Genomic DNA, 20378 nt, shown 5'->3' on the forward strand with positions numbered 1-20378 from the left:
TGACACGGAGGTATACTAAAACATGGTCCACCACCACACACCGTTAATTGTAATAAAAATAAATTAAACAAGAGCGCCCTAAGATCAATTTCCATCTGTCAAAAATGTTGTTGTTTTTTATCAGCCAATTGTGTAAATGCTGACACTAAAAGTCAGTGTCGAAGCTCTTAGATGGGATAATCTTTATTGTGCACTGGTTTAAGTTTTGATTGCAAATATAAGGTTGATACAGTAGACGTACTCGTGTTATCACACTCACAGCTGAGCCAAATGAGAACTGCATGGTTGAAAACACAGGTTTCTGTTTATTCAAAACACAGATAAGCATAGGACAATACAAATATTCAACAATACAATCTTGACAAAAGAGGAGAGGAAATTTTACTTCACTAAGCCTGTCAGAAAAACTGGTCTCATAATGTCCTTCTCACTTCTCAAATACTATACCCCTTCATTTGATTTCTGTGACTCTATAAGATTGGTTGAATGATTTTTCAAAAGTATGTGTTAACAATTTGTTCTTGTGCAGTCTAAAGCACACAAACTACAGACATAGGCAATATGTTTCAGATTGACAGATTGATATTTCATAGGCTAGGTGATGTATTGATGATTCAGATAGATGAAACTATCTTTATGTTTCATGTGAGAGCTTGTTTCAGTAGCTGGAGTTAACCTCTCATTTATTAATTCAAACGTTTCCACAAATACAGGTTATGAGAGACGACAGTTTAATGAGTATCATACTGAAAACCACTTCATCTTCTGAATAATTTTGAGATTCTCGTGTTGAAAAATAGCATGGCTAAAAAAAAAAAGAAAAAGAAAGAAAAAAGAAAAAAAAGAAAACACCGATTTCAGGAGGTCACTTAAAGTTTATCCAATGTTAAAAATAATAATAATAAAAAAATGGAAAATTAATTGCCATTAGTAAATTTCTAAGCTCCTAAAACTGGAGCGCGCGTTTCTCACGAGTCTCTTTCTGCCGGTTTGGTTTCACTCTGTTCCAGCACTGGCCGGGATTCACTTGTGTTCCCTATTTCTGGCTCTGGCCCGTGACAGAAGTTTGGTAACCGGAGATCGTAGCGGAACCCGTGGGGGTCGAAAGCCTTGTCGTTGAGAGAGAAGAGTTTCTCCGCGATGTCATTGCGCACCAGCAGCGCGAAGATCTTGGCGATGTAGCGGTGCTGCGCGAACAGCAGATAGAGCTTCTTCCGTCTCCACACCACGTACCTGCACCGGTTATCTGCACGTAACGTGACCTGGGGACAATATCAGAATTTGTTCCATTATAAAGCTTACAGTGCGAACACAAACACACAATTTATTCACCTGAAAAACCCCTTCTTCTGAAGGTCTGAGGGAATCCCACTCTGGAGAGTCCAGGAACTGAAATGGATAGATGTAGTGCAAAAACTCCCCGTTCACCGTCACTCGTATCCTGTTTTAGAAAAAGCGAGTGTCTTGTTTGCCTTAAAGTACAAATAGTAAACATATTACGCGGATTATTTCTATAGTGATGAAAGTCTATTTACTCACCTGCCTGAGATGAGAACTGACAGTTTGTCGATGGAGGTTTTTCCCTCCACGGCGAAGCAGTGGTCTTTATCTAGAGTATAGACATCGCCCTCACAGCACTCCACGATTTTTCCAAAATGCGTTAAGGAGACTCCAAGCTTTTTGAACTTATAATCGTAGAGATCCTGGAACTCTTTACCAAAAGTGACTTTGCGCAGTCGGTACGACACATGAACGACTTGTGCCAGACAGAAGGCGAAAAGCGCGAAGGTCCACGAAAACGAGTCAGTCGTGCAGGGATCCGACCACGACCACATCGAGTAACAGAAGAACCCCAGCGTTAAAAAGCTGAACATATAGAGTAATCCATAAAAGCCGCTGCCTCCCATAAATCCCAAAACCAGCAGTATATGAGCGAGATGAAACACTGATCCTTCGGGGTTTTCCTTCCATTCTGAGCACACTGGGTATTCCAGAGTCTCTGCTGTCAAGTTATTCTCTGTCAAATGATCCATAATGGAAAACGAATAACTGGCCAGACGAGAGTCGTATAAATGAGCTGTGCACTCCTCTGAAGAGATATGACTTCAAGCTCCTGTGAACCGACAGCTCTTTAATGCGCACACAGAAACACAATCCTTCAGCCTCCCAAAAGGAAACTATTCCTTAAAGTCTGCTGCTTTGGAGACGTAATGGAGTTCTCATCTATCTTTCTTGAGATTTCACTTTACAGAGGACTAAAACAACATACAAAACTAACAAATACTACTTACTATGCAATCACATTATAATTGCTGTTAATAGTGTTGATCGTCTGGTTGATTTAGTCTTGTATACATTTTTTTTTAATTCCTGTCATTTGCACATAAACTGATCACCACTTATAAGCTACTACTAAATATTGTAGAAACATAATTTTCTGTAAAGTTGCTTTGCAATGATTTGTATCATAAAAAGCGCTATACAAATTAACTTAAATTTAATTGACTAATGTTAATATGATGCCATGAATTAAAGAGGCTGAAATATTACCACCTCCACACGTTTTTGCCATAGTTTCTTCTTATAAAAAAGAGTTGTAATTCTTTTTGCACTGATACTTGACTGGAGCATTAGTATACTCTACAATTATAGTTTGAAAGTACTTTGTAAAAATGTGTCCAAAATGCACACTTACCAGACTGTTGTACCCCAAAAGGATTGCTTGAATCATTGATTCTGAAAGATTGGGTTGTCAAGCCCCATTAGTGCAAAGAATATCAACATGGATGCGACTGAGAACATGGAGACGTTTTATTTCCTGTTCAGCAGGATGCATTCAAAAGCAATAACTTATTTTCTTATATTGTGTACTAATCACTTCAGTAAGTTTTATATATATAAGTAAGTATATATATATATATATATATATATATATATATATATAAGCTGTGTTGTAATGGAAAATTAAAAAAAAAAAAAAATATATATATATATATATATATATATATATATATATATATATATATATATATATATATATATATATATATATAATTTTTTTTTCTTCTAATTTTCCATTACAACACAGTTCTTGTAGCACCCCTCACCACACCAACTGCATTTTTAATTTTAATCTCTGCTATAAATGAACTTGGAATGGACTTTAAGTAGTCCAAGGGATGTTCTAGTTCACGTATGTCCCATGCTTGAGCCCTTCCTTTACAGACGGCATGTCAAATCTCATTACTGCTTTCAGGGAATAGATGGACATGTGATCTTGGGAAATGATCAGTTTCGAACAATATTAATCATTCATCTAGTCAATGTTCTAATTTATGGCTAATATGAATAGTCGAAGTCTATGCCATGTTAATGCACTGAATATTCCTCTGATATGTGAATTTATATTTACATATCAATGACATATTATGTGCACATTGTGAACATGGCTTTTCTAACAATACACCCAGTTAACAAAAACATGTTACAGGAATATTTAGCTAATATTCTCATTAGGTTATGAAAAAGGTATTTCTGAATGTTCTAAAACAAGTATTTTCACTGATTTGAGGACTTTAATAAAGATCAGTACTTTGAAGGAATATTCAATTAACATTACTAGAAGAATGATTCTTCATAACTTGCCAGAACATCAAATGTCTGAGAAAATTCCCTGTTGTCTGGAACAACAAAATCATTTATGATCTTCTGTTTGGAACCTGAAACATTTTTGTCTATGTCGAACCTTTTCTTCCATGGCAAAAAAAAAAAAAAAAAAAAAAAAAAAATTTTTAATTGAGTAGAAGTGTTGAAATGGAATGGAATTTAAATCAGAAATAGGCTACTTATTCTCAAAATAGGTCACCTGAGAACAGTAATGAAGTTATTCAAATACCTTACATCTGCAAAATGAACAATGGAATTTCTTTGACAGCATATTTGTTATGTTAATAAAGGCTGCGTTCACAATACAATTTCCAAGGCTTTGCATCAGGTAAAGGACAGACAGTCTGTATGTGTGAAAACATCACACTATAATGAGGCATGAGATACTGTGTATGACCACGGGACAGTACAAATCAGGGTGTTTCGCAGAGGCAGTTTTGTTCTGGATGAAAATAACTCATGGTTAACACCCCAACCCCACCCCCAGCCTGCAGCCTGCCAGCTGAAGGTGCCTTCCATACACACTCTGGGGTATGAAAACAAACTTCACCCGAGATACAAATTGAGGACAAACCTTCTCTACAGACTTAGGGATTATATAATGTCCTAATAAAAATAATATCGACTGTATATCCATATCATCTCTGTGATTTACCTTTGTATAAACATGGAGAGCATATCAGAGCATGTTGTTAAGAGAGCTGATGTGTTAGAGGGTCAGCCATGAACAGCGCTGCCTTTATACTGGCTATCAGACACCCGGCATGTCTATATATAGATCCAAACCCCAGACCCCAGAATATCTGTCAGTGGATATGTGTGTGTCTGCAAGAGAGAGAGATAGAGAAACAGGGAATTAGAGCATAGCTGTTGGGGGGTGAGATCTGTGAAATGTATGCATAGCGTCCTCGGTAAAGAAAAAGCTAACAGTATCATTGTATTAGACTGTGTGTGCATGTTCACTGACAGATGAAGTACATGCTCGGTCATTAATCTAAGAGAACAGCACTGAGTTTTGGGACCAAGGACACCTTAGAGGTGTTACGGAAAAATAGAACACCAGCGTGAAAGGTGTGCAGTCCTCACTGCTGGTGGCAGGTTTCTTAAATCGCATCTTATTATGTCTTAAAATATCTCTGACAGTGCAGGTGGGGAGTCTTTTAGCTGACTACTAATACTATAACTAATACAGGCCTGGAAATGTCAAAAAAAGAAGAAAAAAAACTTTATCTTGAAGGGTAAGATGAGGGAAGATGCCCCTTTAATTCTATTAAATAGAAACATATTAATATTAATGTTTGCTGAGATGCGTCTTTTCAGCCATTACAAAATTTGCAATGAGCATACCTTGCTGTAAAACTGATCATCTTATGTGTCCCTGGACCACAAAAGCAATAGCCGAAAAACACTTTATGGGTCAAAATTTTTATTTTTAGTTAATGTTTGGTACCTCAACCCCACTGATTAAAATCCAACAATCAGAAAATTCCTAGATTTATTTTCATCTTTTTCAGGACTCGCACATGCATGTGATGCCCCTAGCAGCAGGTAAGCTTGGAATATGGAAAAGCTTACATTCAGTGGATATAAATATTGCATTATATAGATTTCTTTTCAGGAAAAAAGATGATCTGAACATTGTTGTGGCTTTACTTTACTCTGGCATTACATCCCACCCACATCACTTTCATCAGCATGTGGTACATTATATTACTATAATAATTTTTTTTTTGAAAATTAAAGAGTTTCTTACAAACGTAGTATAATGAAATATAACCATATATGGGTAATGGAGAAATTACAAGCTACATATGACAATTAATTGGATTAATACAACACTTCTACTTGAATGTCAGTTCCCATTTAGAACCTCATGACGGAAGTGAGGAACTGAGTGACAAAAGGCTCATCTACTTTATTCACATGCAAACTGAATATCAAAATGAAATCCAAGTCCTAATAAAGAGTATACACTTTGATGACCCTCTTTGATGACCCTCACCTTTCAACCCTCTTCCAAGCTAAACACTCATTCCCTTGCTCAGTGAAATTTTCTCTGTGTCTGAGACAAATGTGTTGAGCGTGGACTTAAAATACAACACAAACCCATCTGTTTGAAGGTGATGGAGTGGTGTGTGAATGCCAGTGATTCCAAGCTATTGGTACAGCTTGAGACAAGATATGAAGATGTTTTGGCCAGTGGGAATTTTCTTTGAAAAACCCCTTGAGAAGCCCTTACTAAAGAAGGCAAAGTATAATAAATATTTTATTGATATTATATTTTCAAATTGTATCCATTTAATCCTACATTTTCCCAGCCAAGTGAGCATATCTACTTCCTGAAAATGCTAAATGAAACAAACTTCATGTATTTTGAATCAATCAATCAATAATTTCAAAAAGAAAACTTAAAAAAAAAGTTTAAACTACATCAACTACTGGATATCAGTCACTTGATCAACAACAACCATTATAAAAATGCTAACAATATACAGTAGTAACATTAATTCATGTTTTTATCAACATGCAAATGGCACAATAAACCTTTGAAATCTCTAGTTCTGTAATAAGACTCAAAACAGTTAAAGGAAAAATATGTAAGATTTGTTTATTAAAATATCCAAAAACTACTAGAACAGTGATATATATTTTGCTGACTTATACCAAATGTTTCAAAGAATGTTTAAATCCATAGAAATAAGCAATTTAACTAATGACACGGATCGTGTCCATTGTGTCATTGTGTCTTTCTTGTTTTGTTTTGTAGAAAACATGGAAACACAAAAGGCGCTTTAATATATTGAATGTTTTAATAGACAGGTGATGACTGCACATAGTTATAACAGATATATATATATATATATATATATATATATATATATAACAGAACTTTCAAATATATCTAGTATGATAAAACAGCACTGTTTCTTTTTTTCCCCACATATGCACGAGTGAGTGAAAGAGGTCGACTGTGGCATAATAAAAGCTCCGCTGCTTTCGAGCTGTGCGTCACACTCAGTTTGACACCATGGTATAATGAGCATATTCGCACCCTAAAGAGAGCAGCCCGAAAAATGGAGCGCAGCTGGAGGAAAACAAAACTAGAGGTATTTCGTATTGCTTGGCGAGAAAGTAACCTATCCTACAGAAAAGCATTAAAAACTGCTAGATCTGATTACTTTTCTTCTCTTTTAGAAGAAAACAAACATAACTCCAGGTATTTATTCAATACAGTGGCTAAATTAATGAAAAATAAAGCCTCAACAAGTGTTGACATTTCCCTACATCACAGCAGTAATGACTTTATGAACTACTTTACTTCTAAAATCGATACTATTAGAGATAAAATTGCAACCATTCAGCTACAGTATCGCATCAGACAGTGCACTATAGACCCCCTGAGGAACAGTTCCACCCATTCTCTACTATAGGAGAGGAAGAATTGTATAAACTTGTTAAATCATCTAAACCAACAACATGTATGTTAGACCCTATACCATCTAAGCTCCTAAAAGAGGTGCTTCCAGAAGTCATAGATCCTCTTCTGACTATTATTAATTCCTCATAGTCATTAGGATATGTCCCCAAAACCTTCAAACTGGCTGTTATTAAGCCTCTCATCAAAAAACCACAACTTGACAACAAAGAACTAGTTAATTATAGACCAATCTCGAATCCCCCTTTTCTGTCCAAGATACTAGAAAAGGTGGTATCCTCTCAATTATATTCCTTCTTAGAGAATAATGGTATATGTGAGGATTTCCAGTCAGCATTTAGACTGTATCATAGTACTGAGACTGCTCTCCTTAGAGTTACAAATGATCTGCTCTTATCATCTGATCGTGGGTGTATCTCTCTATTAGTTTTATTGGATCTTAGTGCTGCGTTTGACACAATTGACCACAACATTCTTTTGCATAGACTTGAACACTTTGTTGGCATCAATGGAAGTGCATTAGCATGGTTTGAATCATACTTATATGACCGCCATCAGTTCATAGCAGTGAATGAAGATGTATCATATCGATCACAAGTGCAGTATGGAGTACCTCAAGGCTCAGTACTAGGGCCACTACTCTTCACGCTTTATATGTTACCCTTGGGAGATATCATCAGGAAACATGGTGTTAGCTTTCACTGTTATGCTGATGATACTCAGCTCTATATTTCTTCGCAGCCCGGTGAAACACACCAATTTGAAAAACTAATGGAATGCATAGTCGATATAAAAAACTGGATGACGAGTAATTTCTTACTGCTAAATTCTGAAAAAACAGAGGTGTTAATTATAGGACCTAAAAACTCTGCTTGTAATAACCTAGAACACTGTCTTAGACTTGATGGTTGCTCTGTCAATTCTTCATCATCAGTTAGGAACCTAGGTGTGCTATTTTATCGCAATCTTTCCTTAGAAAGCCACGTTTCTAGCATTTGTAAAACTGCATTTTTCCATCTCAAAAATATATCCTTTAACTATCACTTTGCATTATTAACACACTGTTTTCCTAATGAATGTTGTTCAGTTGCTTTGACGCAATGTATTTTGTTTAAAGCGCTATATAAATAAAGGTGACTTGACTTGACACTCGTTAAGCATTCTCGTTTGCTTTGATGGCTTTCAGCTTCATCCTGCTTCATTTTACTACATTAATAAATCATTATCTCATCCATGAACATGATTTCTGCCCGAGTCCCATTGGATTAAATTGGCTATGGGAATAAAGATAACAACTCCCATGATTCCACACTCAGTCACTGCATCATCAAATTATGCCTTTGCTTGTTTCTTTAGTTCACAGCTTCACGCTTACATATAATTAGCTAAAGTATGATAATGCATAATGGGGGAGGGCTCCGTACTCAGGAATGGCCCAAACCTAGAGTAGGCCCAAACCCAAGTCCCAAAAATTCTACAAATCTGTTTCAATAATGAAACAAACTCATCTACATCATGTATGACCTGAGCTGAATAAATCTTCAGTAAATTTTTGTTTTTGTGTGAACTATTCCTTTAATAAACAATTGATAATGGAGCACAGCATAAAGAATCTGTTGATATGACCAACAGTTTGTCATTAATGCCTCTACCACAGCATCTGGATTTGCAAAATAAGAGAATGGACACACACACAGACAAGACCACCAAATCCCATTTCCTTTGTTCTCGTGTTTCTACAAAGAATCAGCTCTGAAGCAGGAAATGAAAAAGATAGAAGGGGAAAAGTAGCCTCAGATGAAAAGGAATATGACAAACAACGTCCCTCCTTTCACACCACAATCAAACCAGCAGCCAAGAGGGAGAGGTCATGTTACTTTTTCTCTTAGGATTCTCTTTGTTCTCCTAAAGAAGACACAGATGCTATTTTGTTAGTTAACTGTGCAAAAGAAGACACAGATGCTATTTTGTTAGTTAACTGTGCAAAATAAGACAAAGAGTGCACACTAGTATTAGTAATGCATAACTGGATTTAAAGATTCATATTTATGGCTGCATTTAGATTGTTTAAGCTCTCAGCCTCTGGCCTAAAACAAACTTGAACCCTTTTCCTAAAATCCGATAGCTGATACAGTGTAAATGTTCTTCCAGGACCATAATTTCTTGGCAAAATGATGGCCAATAACTTTGTACACTTGAGTGCAGACAATGATGCCCGACGGAAAATAGTTTGACATTAAATTAAGGAAATATTTGCAATTCTGATATGGTTTGCACTAAGAAACAATGCACCACATCCAACTCCTACACAGTCCCTCTCAGCTCTAAACACTTCTCCATGTATTGAACACTTCAGCTACTGCAATCATAATCAAGACTTTCCCAAAATGTGGGATAGAATATAAGATGTGCATGTTGAACTGTTAGTCATGCTAATCAGTGGAGGACAGTGGGGGTGTTCTGCCCGCTGATTATGGCAATAAGTGACGTACAAGAACAACGAAGGGCCACTCGAAAATTACTTCAAAGAGCACTTCAAACTCAGCAGGAACATGACGAAGTTATCATTTGTGATGCTGACCCTTGATAAGAGTCTGTCCTGAGCAACAGGACACAACACTGAATATTCTGTTGATACAACGACAAGCATCAACTCTATATCATGGTGACCTTTGAAGAACAAGACAGGCTGCCAGTGATGTTTACTGTGTGACACCTAGTGGGTAAAACAGAGACTGAACATTACTTTGCATTCCTATATTTAAATCAGCATCTTCATTGGTCCAATATACTTACCAATTTGTAAGCATTTATACACTATTTGTTTTCAACACACACACACACACACACACACACACACACGCACACACACACACACGCACACACACAAACACACACACACACACATACCTGTATATATTCCTGTGATGCAAAGCTAAATTTTCTGCATCTTTACTCCAGTCTTCAGCGTAAAGTGATCCTTCAGAAATCATTCTTATGCTGATTTGCATACATGATTCATTAGATTATTATTAAAGATTTTTTAGAACAATTTGTTTGAAATATAAATATTTTGTGACATAAATGTATTTACTTTTGATCAGATGAACACATCCAGCTGAATAAAATTAACATTTCTTAATTGTAGTTTGAATGGTTGTGTATAATAAAGAGTATGCATTGTGTTCCTATTCTTAATTTTAAAGCATACAAAAAGAAACATTACCAACAAATTATCTGAAATAAATATTGATCATCTAAAAAAAAGGGGAAAAAAGAAGAACAAAAAAACTGATAGATATATAGAAGAGTAGCATTGGAGTACAATTTATTAAAATGTATTTCATATACAATTTATTAAAATGTATTTCATATACAATTTATTAAAATGTATTTCATATTTATGTACTACTAAGAAATTAATGTACTTGTGAGAATCAGAGCACTGGGCATACAAACATATACAGCATTAAAATCTTTGAAATAATTTTGAGAAATATTTCTGTCTTTCTCTCGCTCTCTCTCTCTCTCTCTCTCTCTCTCTCTCTCTCTCTCTCTCTCTCTCTCTCTCTCTATATATATATATATGTTTAGAGAATAAACCATTATTTTGCATAATGGATCAAGACCTGTAACTACAAAACACAATTTTTAAAAAGAATTACATTCATGCAAGGGGTTGCAAACGTAAACCTGATCATGATTAATGCTGTACTGTATATGCTCCAGATATTTCATGGACAGACATTTTTACAGAGGAAACATATAAGTGCAGATTTAGTGAATACACTCATCTGTATTTCTGCATGAATGGCTCTTAATATTGGGATCTGATCTATAATATATTTAAAATACATTTCATACTTAAATCTAATCTATTACTATATTATTTAATGACATATCGCTCGAGACTTACTGACATAAAAATGATAATTGAACTTTATTTGGAGTACTACTTGTGCACAATGTGCATTTCTTAATATTAAGCTTAAAGTGTTTTTTTTTTATTGATGAGGATTGAATAATCTTTGAATATCTGAATATTGAACTTTAAATGCAAGATATTTAAAGTGTAGATGTTGCATTAGTTCCGCTTTAGCAAAATCAACTATTAGACGCACCACTGCAGGGTATTTTTATTTTTAAGTACATAAATATGTAATTGTATTTATACCTAGCATGAAATACATGTATTTTAAATACATTTTAGTATATTTATTCTTCACTAGGGTATTAATAAATGAAAACCCACCGTGTTTCTGTAAGCTATGGTTGAGCTGAGATCTGAGATGATTTGATTTTTAAAAACTTTAAAAAACTTTAGTTTTGGATCAGAAGGAAGTATTTGGGTTGAAACCTTCCTGAGACCCTATAGGTTCACATCACAATATTACTAGCCATTCCTACACAGACTTTTTTTTCCTCACAAATATGTAATAAACATACACACGTCATTCACTCAACACTGAAGTAGGATCCAGTACTTCTGTCCGATTCTGCTCATTTTATCTGACTGCTTGCCAGATGATTAGAGCAAAGATGGCCACCACTAGCGACAGGATCAGAGCCAGAACACACATCCTCTTGCGGGATTTTCTCTTAAAAGGAAAAAACACAGTTATATACAGTCAACCAGGAAGCACTGCTGATGTTAGCATATGCATCTTCCACCTAAACTACCAGTCAAAAGTCTGAAATAATTTTGAAATAGAGACCTTTTTTGTTTTTGATAGAAATCTAGTATGCTGAACAAAACTGCATTGATTTGATCAAAAACACAGTAAAACAATAATATTGTGAATTATTTTTTATCAAAGATCTGTTTTCTATTTGAATCTACCCGATGGTACGCCGCCTGCTGGAGTTGTTCAGCTCCTCGCTCCACACGTACCTCTGCACTCTCCACGTTGGCTTCGATGCTATCTGTGAATGATGACAGGAGGAAAGCAGGCCTTAAAATCAGTGCAAAAAACGGGGTTCAGCGAAGAGAGCTAGACTAACCGATCATGTCACCCTGGTCATGGATCATGACTGCAAGGTCCTTGAAGATCTGGTTCACATCCATAATGTCCGACTGAATCCAGAATCAAGAACAGAAAGCAGTTGGGACTTTTTACTACAATCCATGTCTGAGAATTGCTGTGTAATTACCGTCTGCAATGAATTTGAAGACATCTTTTAAAGGTATAAAAAAAATGAATGATCAAAAAAGCTGATGTTGTATGAAAGGCTAGCTTGAGTGCTTATGAGAAATGCTCTTTTGTATGCCGATGTGATCCAGGAAGTGCTCACCTCCAGCTGGTGGATATTGGTCTCTCTCTCTTTAATAAGCTCAAGGTCCTCTTCAGTGAAAGGCTCTTCTTCGGTCTGCATCCTCCACCCTTCATTTCTTTTCAAATTAAAAAAAGCTATGAACATCTGCGATAATATCTCTCAACAGACCCAACAGAGTTCATATCTGATTAATTTTGGAATATGTGTTGCATCTCTGTGTTGTGCATTTGAATCAAAATCAGGGTACATGAGGGCAATGTTTGATCCTTGGGTTTGAATTAGGGTCAAATGAATTATGAACACTACTTAATAAAGGATTCATTTTTCGATTTTAATTCTAAACCATTCTATTATCATTTACTCACTCTCATGTCATTCCAAAGAGCAAGAACAAACCTCAGATGTGCTTGTGTGATACGTGGGAACCTTATTGGTTCTCGAGCGTCAGGTAAAAACAACTTCTGGTGACCATATTTGATGTGCTCTATATCCACCTTAATTTTCAAAGCGGAAGATGTTTTCTGTGAATGCATGAGATTTCTGGTTCATTAGCAGCCATAGGGAAAGAATAAGACGAATAACAATGTGCAGTAAACGGTAAAACTGTTTGCACTACAAACCAGTTCATAATTAAGCCAATCCATTAAAATAAAATGGTAAGACACACCAGTTTGCAGTTAAAAATAGCTGGAAGCAAATTAAATCGGAAGTAAACAACAATTTATTGATGGTTCATTTGATTTTTTTCCACAAAATGGTTTTTTGGACAGTTCATTTCAATGTACCAGCTAAAAAATGTTTCACCAGTTTTTACGTTATGAACGATTTGCGTCATTAGTACACTATATTATCACCACGGATGTAAATTCATGCTCAAAAACCAATTTAAATAAAGCTATGCGCATGTAGCTGATTTACGATTTATATTAACAGTACATTTTATTTGATCAAATATCTTCTGTTCTGCAAGAAGACCAAAATCTTAATTTATATAATATATTCTGTGATATTTCCAGCTAGAGTGATTATCGGGCACATTTTGATTGAGTAGCTTGTGGATAAATGTTGACTCAAGACATCAACTCTTTGGGTTAATCAAGTTCCCTAAAAAGAACTAATTTAGAATAACAATTAGATCATGAAAATTAAACTAAACTGCTTAATTATGATGGATTATTTTACAATGTCTTTATGAACTTTCAATGTCTGAACAAAGATGATGAGGATGTCAAAATATCTCAGCTGGTGTTTGAAAGATGAAATTGAGATTTATGGGTTTGGAACAATCTGACGTGAGTAAACCATGACCCAATTTCCATTTTTCATGCCAATTCTTTACACAAAACAGATATGTCTCCTACTTTTCAAATGTCACAAGCTGTTCATCTTGATTGAGCTCATCAACCTGCAAAATGAAAGGCTTTTTGTTAAGGAAATGGCGAACAAATAAAAGCATTAGATACTTAGCAAATATAGTTACGTTTAGTCTGGAGCCAGCTCGAGCCCGTGCCACTGATTCACGCTCCCTCTCTGCAGCTCGCCGCTGGACCACTTGGAAGTTGTTGAGAGCAGCTGAGAAGTCATTCATCAGACGGTCTTTCTGAATCCTCTGCTGCCGCTGTGTGAAGAGGAGCATTAGCGGGACCGCAGCTGGCCAGTATGAGTGAGTGTGAACTCACCTGTTCTGACGGGGACTGCGGCTGTGGGAAAGAGCCCAGGTCTTTCAGATGTCTGTTGGTCTCTTTTGCTAACTGGTTTGTGTAGTGCTGCATTTGCTGGCTGTTTGCAACATACAGAGATGTTACTATTCATAAGTGCATACAAAAATGAGCAGATGCTAGCTGAAATAGTATGGCTGGTAATCCTCACACTCTGTTTATCCACTTTGTGAGAGATAATTGTTATACAGTGTTTCTGCAAGTAACTATCATCAAATGCTACAGATAGTTTTTAGTTCATTAATAGTTTTTAGTTTCTATTAATGAACTTCCTCGCAAAGTAAAGTAATCACGTTTTATATTTTACGACTATTCCTAAAGACAACCCTATAGAAAGTACACACAGTATTTTTAATTGGTAGTACTCAATACTTCATTTTATAATTACGCTAGAAAAAAATTAAAATTCTGTCTCAATTCACTCATCCCCAGGTTGTTCCAAAACCATATGAGTTTTTTTCTTTTGTCGCGAACGAAGAAGATTAAAGAATGTACAATACGTAGGTAAACAAACAGTTAGAAGTCAATGGCTACCATCAACTGCTTGGTTCCCAACATTCTTCAAAATATCTTCTTTTGTTATCAACACAAGAAGAAACTCATAGAAGAGCGTAAGTAAATGCTGACAGAACTTTCATTTTTGGGCGAACTATCCCTTTCTGATTTAGATTTAATTTTCCTCTTAACCACTAGATGGCACAAAAGTCACCACAGCTCTTTCCTTAATTGAACTGTGTAGATTTGGTGGATTGTATTATATCTTTCTTATTTTATGCTCTTGTTTATGTAAAAACCGGATTCACAAATTGGTCTTTGAAATGAAATTGTCAATTTTGGCCGAATGTAGATTGCTTTTTTTGTTGTTTTTTTGCATGATGGGACTAGTAGAAAACACATTCAAGGTGTACCTGTCCCCTATCATTATTTGAGTTTGCTCATTCATTTCACATATGGGTCAGATTCACTTCCTGTCTAACTCCTATAATCTGTTGGATCTGTGGACACATTAGCACATAAAAATTAATACAAAAAATGTGCCCCTAGTATCAAAGGTGGCTCTGATTCCACTTTGCCTCTCTGTACAGGAAAATAAAATGCAGCATCAGATCAGAATGTATTCATCAGTATGTGTGAGACAGAATGGACGGAAATATAACTGGACTCACAGTCTGTCTTCAAGTTCTGGTGTGTCTGGTCTGGTAGCAAGCTGGAAAAGCATGCTCTTGATTTGACCAGCTATGCACAGAATAATACAAGACATAACTTTAAATTATAAGAAAAGCCATAATCATTCAAAGTGTGTTTATTAAGAATACAACAATATTAAATGTCTCTTCAAGTGTTTTTATGTGAAACATATCGACTCACTGTTTTGTGTGATTTTCTGGATGTTTGAGCTGCATGTCTGAGTGAGGTTGTTGAAATCTCTGGGCTGTGACTGTGAGTGACAGCTGTCCATCATTCTGTGAGACATGAGGACTGAAAAACAACAGCTGTTTACATCAGATCTCATTCATTATATCATATTAAAGAAGTGTGTTACAATCATTTTCAGAAATTAAAACATTTAATACTACAGGTTAATATTAAAAGATAAAACATTTTAAAGGTTAAATCTAAAAATGTACGTTTTCAATTTACGCAACGCAAGACATTGAGCAGGCCCTTCGCCTGGTAAAATAATGACATACTTAATTTCAAGTTGTCATCTGAAATTATTCAACAATACTTGTTAAAATGTCATCGAAACACAAACTGTTTAAAAAAAAGAAACCAGTGAGAATGAATCGCATACCTGTGATGCTTAGAGGCGGCAGCGCGCTGCTCTTCTCTCACAGAAATATAGGAAACCGACAGAAGGGCAAAAAACACATTTAAGTTTACACTGAGTGGGCGGGGCTTATTGATTATTGAGCCATATCGAAGGGTCTAAAAATAAAATTTCGTATACTTTTTTATTTTCTCTTTATTTATGCGGTTTAATATTTATTAACGATCTTAGTGTTTATATGATTTTGTAAATTATTGTCTAGAACCTCGCTAAAAAAAAAATACAAGCGCGTCTCTGTCAAATGATACTTGTTACATTTCTCAGTACTTTTCGAGGCTGTCCAATCACAGCCACGATTTCAGGATAGGACAGTGTATTATATATTTTATACAGAGTGTTTGTGTCAGATTTTTGTTTATATATCATGAACCAGTCAATGGAAAAAATAAATAAATGTAAAACAGTACACGCTTGCAAATTTCTCCATAAGGATAAAAACATTTCTATGTCAAAATGGTTTAAAGAAGCGTTGTGCTTTTTGAGCCATCATGCGCCCTCTGGAAGAAGAACATGGTTTCGTCCGCTAGTAAGTAGACATCAGTATTTTCTAACTAATGTGTATTTTAGAATGATGGCTGGGTTCACATCATTAATCAATATATATATTAATAATTAATCTTCTCTGCACTACAAATTTTTAAAAAATTAAAAATACTGCCCTAAAAAAAATTATATATATATATATATATATATATATATATATATATATATATATATATATATATATATAGAGCGAATGGAAGGGTTTTCTTTTGGAGAAAATAAGCTCTTGGCAGTCAGATCCCTGTCTCATGACTTTCATAGGCTAATAGATCTCACACACAAGCCTCATCACATGACTTCAGTTACACTGAGGCCTCTTACTGAGTGCTTGCTATGTGACAAAAAGAGAAAAAAAAATAAAAAATAGTTTTTTAGTGTTTTAAAGAAACCCAACAGACATGCTATAAAGGCAGGTTCACAGCAATATGACTGTATTTATTTTATTAGGATATTGGTTTTGTTGACCGAATTGTTCTTATTTCCTTTTAGTTCCTATACTGTGTAAATTGGATTGTCGCCTCTGGCAAATTCTTACCATAAAGATTTTAATTGTGATTTTATGTGTTTATGTGTGATATTTATATTTGTATAATGCCAGCTGCAGTTAAACTGAGTTTATAAATATGGATTATATCTGTGTTAATTAGCTTAATACCCTGTTGCAACAACATGTGTATTTATTTTTTTTATTTTTTGTAATTCAAGTACAAGTGAATGCATTTTTATAAATCACAAAATATGGGGTTGGTCTAGAAGTCTGTCCAGGACCCTGATCCTGTATAAACGGCTCTTATTATAGACGCATCTTTTAATAATATAACCAGAAGAGGGCGCTGTCACTTCAACTCACTCGTTTCTGCATTTAACTCAATGACCCCCTAAAGCTAGTTAAACCACTGACTCATCATGTCATCAAAAGTCATCCTCATGTCATCATGAGTCTCGATATTATTCATGTTTAAGCTTTCTTTTATCCTAAGTAATTATATTGTGCATCTATCATTGTTTATGTGTGCACAATTTATCGCATAAAGCGGCCCTGTCTCTTTTGGGGGCTTGAATTAAATCTTGAAAATTTGATTTGTGTGGACTTTAAATAGATGGACAGAAAGAGAGTATCAAAAATATCTTCATTTGTGTTCCAAGTGTCGGACCGAAATGACATGAGAATGAGTAAATGATGACAGAACGTTAATTTTGGGGGGAACTATTTTAATGTTAGCCAGTTTTAAGTGTGAAGGCCAGTGTTGTCACCTGTTAATGAGCATAATCACTATTAAAAACTGATAATAACTCTGAAATGTGAAGTCATTCCTCAATTAAAATGGGGCTTAGCAATGCACATCGCTATGGAATGTAATGTGTATCATCTTTAAGGACTATTGTTTTTGCTTAATTTATTCACTTTTGCATTCATTTCCTTGAAGGAATTTAAAGGAAATTTAATCCAACCTTTGAGAAGTCACAACTGCATTGAAGCCCCACGTACAACATATATAATATATATGCAACACACACACACACACACACACACACACACACACACATACACACACACACACACACACACACACATATATATATATATATATATATATATATATATATATATATATATATATATATATATATATATATATATATATATATATATATATATATATATGAAATTATCTTAAAGTGTCTATTTAAATGTGTTGGTTTGTCTGTTTGTTCTTCAGTGACCCTAAAGCCAAGCAGTTGCTGAATCCCATTACAGGTCTGACCTGTTCACAAGATATGTCCAGGTAAAAGCAAGATAATCAGAATCAATATACAAATGAGTGTCAATATATTGAGAGCCAAATCTTTACCATCTATAATCCTAAACTAAGCTCCCGAATCTGACAGTAAACTTCAGTAAATGGTTTTATGTGTGAACAGTGAACACTATGATAACATTGGGCTGCACAGACCCTAAGAGTCTCCTGTCTATTACATAAAAATGCAGTATTTCATAGATGTTGTTAAAGTTCAGAATTTTTTTTTTTACAATCGTTTTTTAATTCAGTTATGTTCTGATTATATGTGTGCATGTGTAAATTTAGCGATAACTAATCGAGTCATGTTTTTCTTGTACTAGATATTGTTTTTGTAGATTTGTAGTTATGGAGTAGCACTGGAGTCATCATAGAACTATGAAATTTAGTTTAGTATTACTTTTAGCAATTTCATTGCACATAAGTACTGTATATTTTAGTTGGCTTGAGTTTGTGTGCCATGTGTTGCCATAATTCCTTACTAAAATTATGTGCCAAACGTTATATGTAAAAAAAACACTTGATCTCTCATGACTGTAAGGTCAAGACATATATACAGTATCTGAAACTAAGCAAATCATGCATTTACTTGATAAAAAAAAATACAACAAAAACAGTAATATTGTGAAATCTGGTTATAGTAAATGTTTTCTATTTTAAAATATTTTAAACTGTAATTTTACCCCAGTCTTCAGTGTGACATGATCCTTCAGAAATCATTCTAATATGCTGCTCAAAAGACATTTCTGATTATTATTATTATTATGAATGTTGAAAACAGTTGTGCTGCTTTATATATATTTTTTATATTTTTTCATAATTTATTAAAATAAAAAAGACGAAAAAGAACAGCATTTATTTGAAATGGTAACTCTGTAAAAGTCTTGTCACTTTTGGTTAATTTAATGCATGCTTGCTGAATAAAAGTATTGATTATTGAGGGGAAAAAGTGACTCTTAAAAGTTAAAAGAATTATTTTATCTTGAGATTGCAAAACCTACAGTAATTGTCAGGTAATATGTTGAAAAACGTAGGAAAATTACTTTATTTTTAATTTTTACTTACTAGAATGAAATTTACACCAAGGTGTGGATTTTATACAAGGTTGAGGTTTCTTTTTCAGAGGATCATAAGATCCATCGTATAAACCTTATTTCACATGTATGATATATGTAACTCTCAGCGTTGTTAAATAGTTCAGATTATAGATTGAGTTAAACAGTGTGCTGAGCGCTTGCCTCTCTGTTTGTTTCTCTCCTGTGCCACTGGAGTCAAAGGTCATAGTGCATTCCCACTTTTTCTCATCATGTCATTCATAGATAAAACATCTCTCCTCAGTTAGCATCTCTCTCTCTCTCTCTCTCTATCTCTCTTTTTCTCTCACTGGCCATTTCTTTCCTTATCATTCTAAGTCGTTCATCACCTCTCTTTCTCTTTCAAAGTTCCTTCCTCTGTCATCAATATGACCTTAGCATCTCCCTTTTGACCTCCCTAAAGACTTCCCCCTTCCCTCACCCTGTCCTTTCTCAGGGGCTATCAGACTATCGGACACTTTGTCGCCAAAGCCATTCATCTTAGAGCAGCTGCGCACCAATCAAATCTCTCCTTGTTACCTAAACATGCCTCTGGCAAACCAGTCACAGCACAACTCATCTTATAAAAGTTAGACGTTTACATGCATGCGCGTCACTCTTGATTGCTATCTGGGATGCTGTACCGGACATTGGCCAATTTCGTTGTGTGTATTCGGAAAGTACCCCAAAGATGATGTAAATCACTGCTTAGAGGATGAGTGTGAGCAAGATTGCTCTAAGAGATGGAATGAAGAGCAGTCCTCTCGAAACCTGAGGCTTAGCATCTAGTACTTATGACCTTGATCTACAATAAAAGTCACTTGTAGTATTTTCCAGTTATGCAGTGTTAATGTCTATTAAATGACTCAAACAAACAGTCAATTAGAAAAACGTCTGAAAACAGTTAACCAAACTTTTGTGGTTGTTGAAACATTGTTTGAAAAGCTTGTATGTACAGTAGTATATGCTTTATAATACTCTAAATGCATTTCTGTTGTGTATTGTGCTTATATTGGAGCCAAAAGTCAGTTTTTAATT

At 35.0% G+C, this 20378-nt stretch overlaps 2 protein-coding genes across 4 annotated transcripts; both read right to left on the minus strand.

The window, feature by feature from the left end:
• Nucleotides 1-285: 285 nt before the first annotated feature.
• Nucleotides 286-2229, minus strand: popdc3 (popeye domain cAMP effector 3). Its single transcript, XM_026272477.1, has 3 exons — nucleotides 1540-2229; nucleotides 1333-1441; nucleotides 286-1262 (listed from the first exon to the last, which is right to left on the minus strand). Exons 1-3 carry the CDS (start codon nucleotides 2031-2033, stop codon nucleotides 969-971), a joined length of 897 nt encoding a protein of 298 aa, XP_026128262.1. The 5' UTR covers nucleotides 2034-2229; the 3' UTR covers nucleotides 286-968.
• Nucleotides 2230-11521: 9292 nt separating this feature from the next.
• stx12l (syntaxin 12, like) lies at nucleotides 11522-15990 on the minus strand. 3 transcript variants are annotated; one of them, XM_026272478.1, is made up of 10 exons: nucleotides 15890-15990; nucleotides 15463-15573; nucleotides 15261-15330; nucleotides 14056-14155; nucleotides 13857-13994; nucleotides 13738-13781; nucleotides 12395-12491; nucleotides 12104-12176; nucleotides 11943-12025; nucleotides 11522-11700 (listed from the first exon to the last, which is right to left on the minus strand). In XM_026272478.1, exons 2-10 carry the CDS (start codon nucleotides 15566-15568, stop codon nucleotides 11608-11610), a joined length of 804 nt encoding a protein of 267 aa, XP_026128263.1. In that variant the 5' UTR covers nucleotides 15569-15573; nucleotides 15890-15990; the 3' UTR covers nucleotides 11522-11607. The 3 variants fall into 3 exon arrangements, 1 of the variants encoding a protein (XP_026128263.1); XR_003292837.1 differs by having other exon boundaries at nucleotides 11636-11700; nucleotides 11943-12256; XR_003292836.1 differs by lacking the exon at nucleotides 11522-11700 and having other exon boundaries at nucleotides 11942-12025; nucleotides 12104-12256.
• Between the last annotated feature and the right edge of the window lie 4388 nt (nucleotides 15991-20378).

Source organism: Carassius auratus, chromosome 9 (assembly GCF_003368295.1).
Source record: "Carassius auratus strain Wakin chromosome 9, ASM336829v1, whole genome shotgun sequence".
Lineage (NCBI taxonomy): Eukaryota > Metazoa > Chordata > Actinopteri > Cypriniformes > Cyprinidae > Carassius > Carassius auratus.

Bases quoted from the DNA above. Each gene is read 5' to 3' on its own strand.
- stx12l (XM_026272478.1), bottom strand. From the start codon at position 15,568: ATGTCTCACAGAATGATGGACAGCTGTCACTCACAGTCACAGCCCAGA. The intron at 12,026-12,103 runs GTTAGTCTAGCT...CATCATTCACAG, and splicing joins TGACCAGGGTGACATGATCG to ATAGCATCGAAGCCAACGTG. The intron at 11,701-11,942 runs GTAGATTCAAAT...TTTCCTTTTAAG, and splicing joins AGCAGGCGGCGTACCATCGG to AGAAAATCCCGCAAGAGGAT.
- popdc3 (XM_026272477.1), bottom strand. From the start codon at position 2,033: ATGGATCATTTGACAGAGAATAACTTGACAGCAGAGACTCTGGAATAC. The intron at 1,442-1,539 runs GTGAGTAAATAG...TTTCTAAAACAG, and splicing joins TCAGTTCTCATCTCAGGCAG to GATACGAGTGACGGTGAACG. The intron at 1,263-1,332 runs GTGAATAAATTG...TATTGTCCCCAG, and splicing joins CAGAAGAAGGGGTTTTTCAG to GTCACGTTACGTGCAGATAA.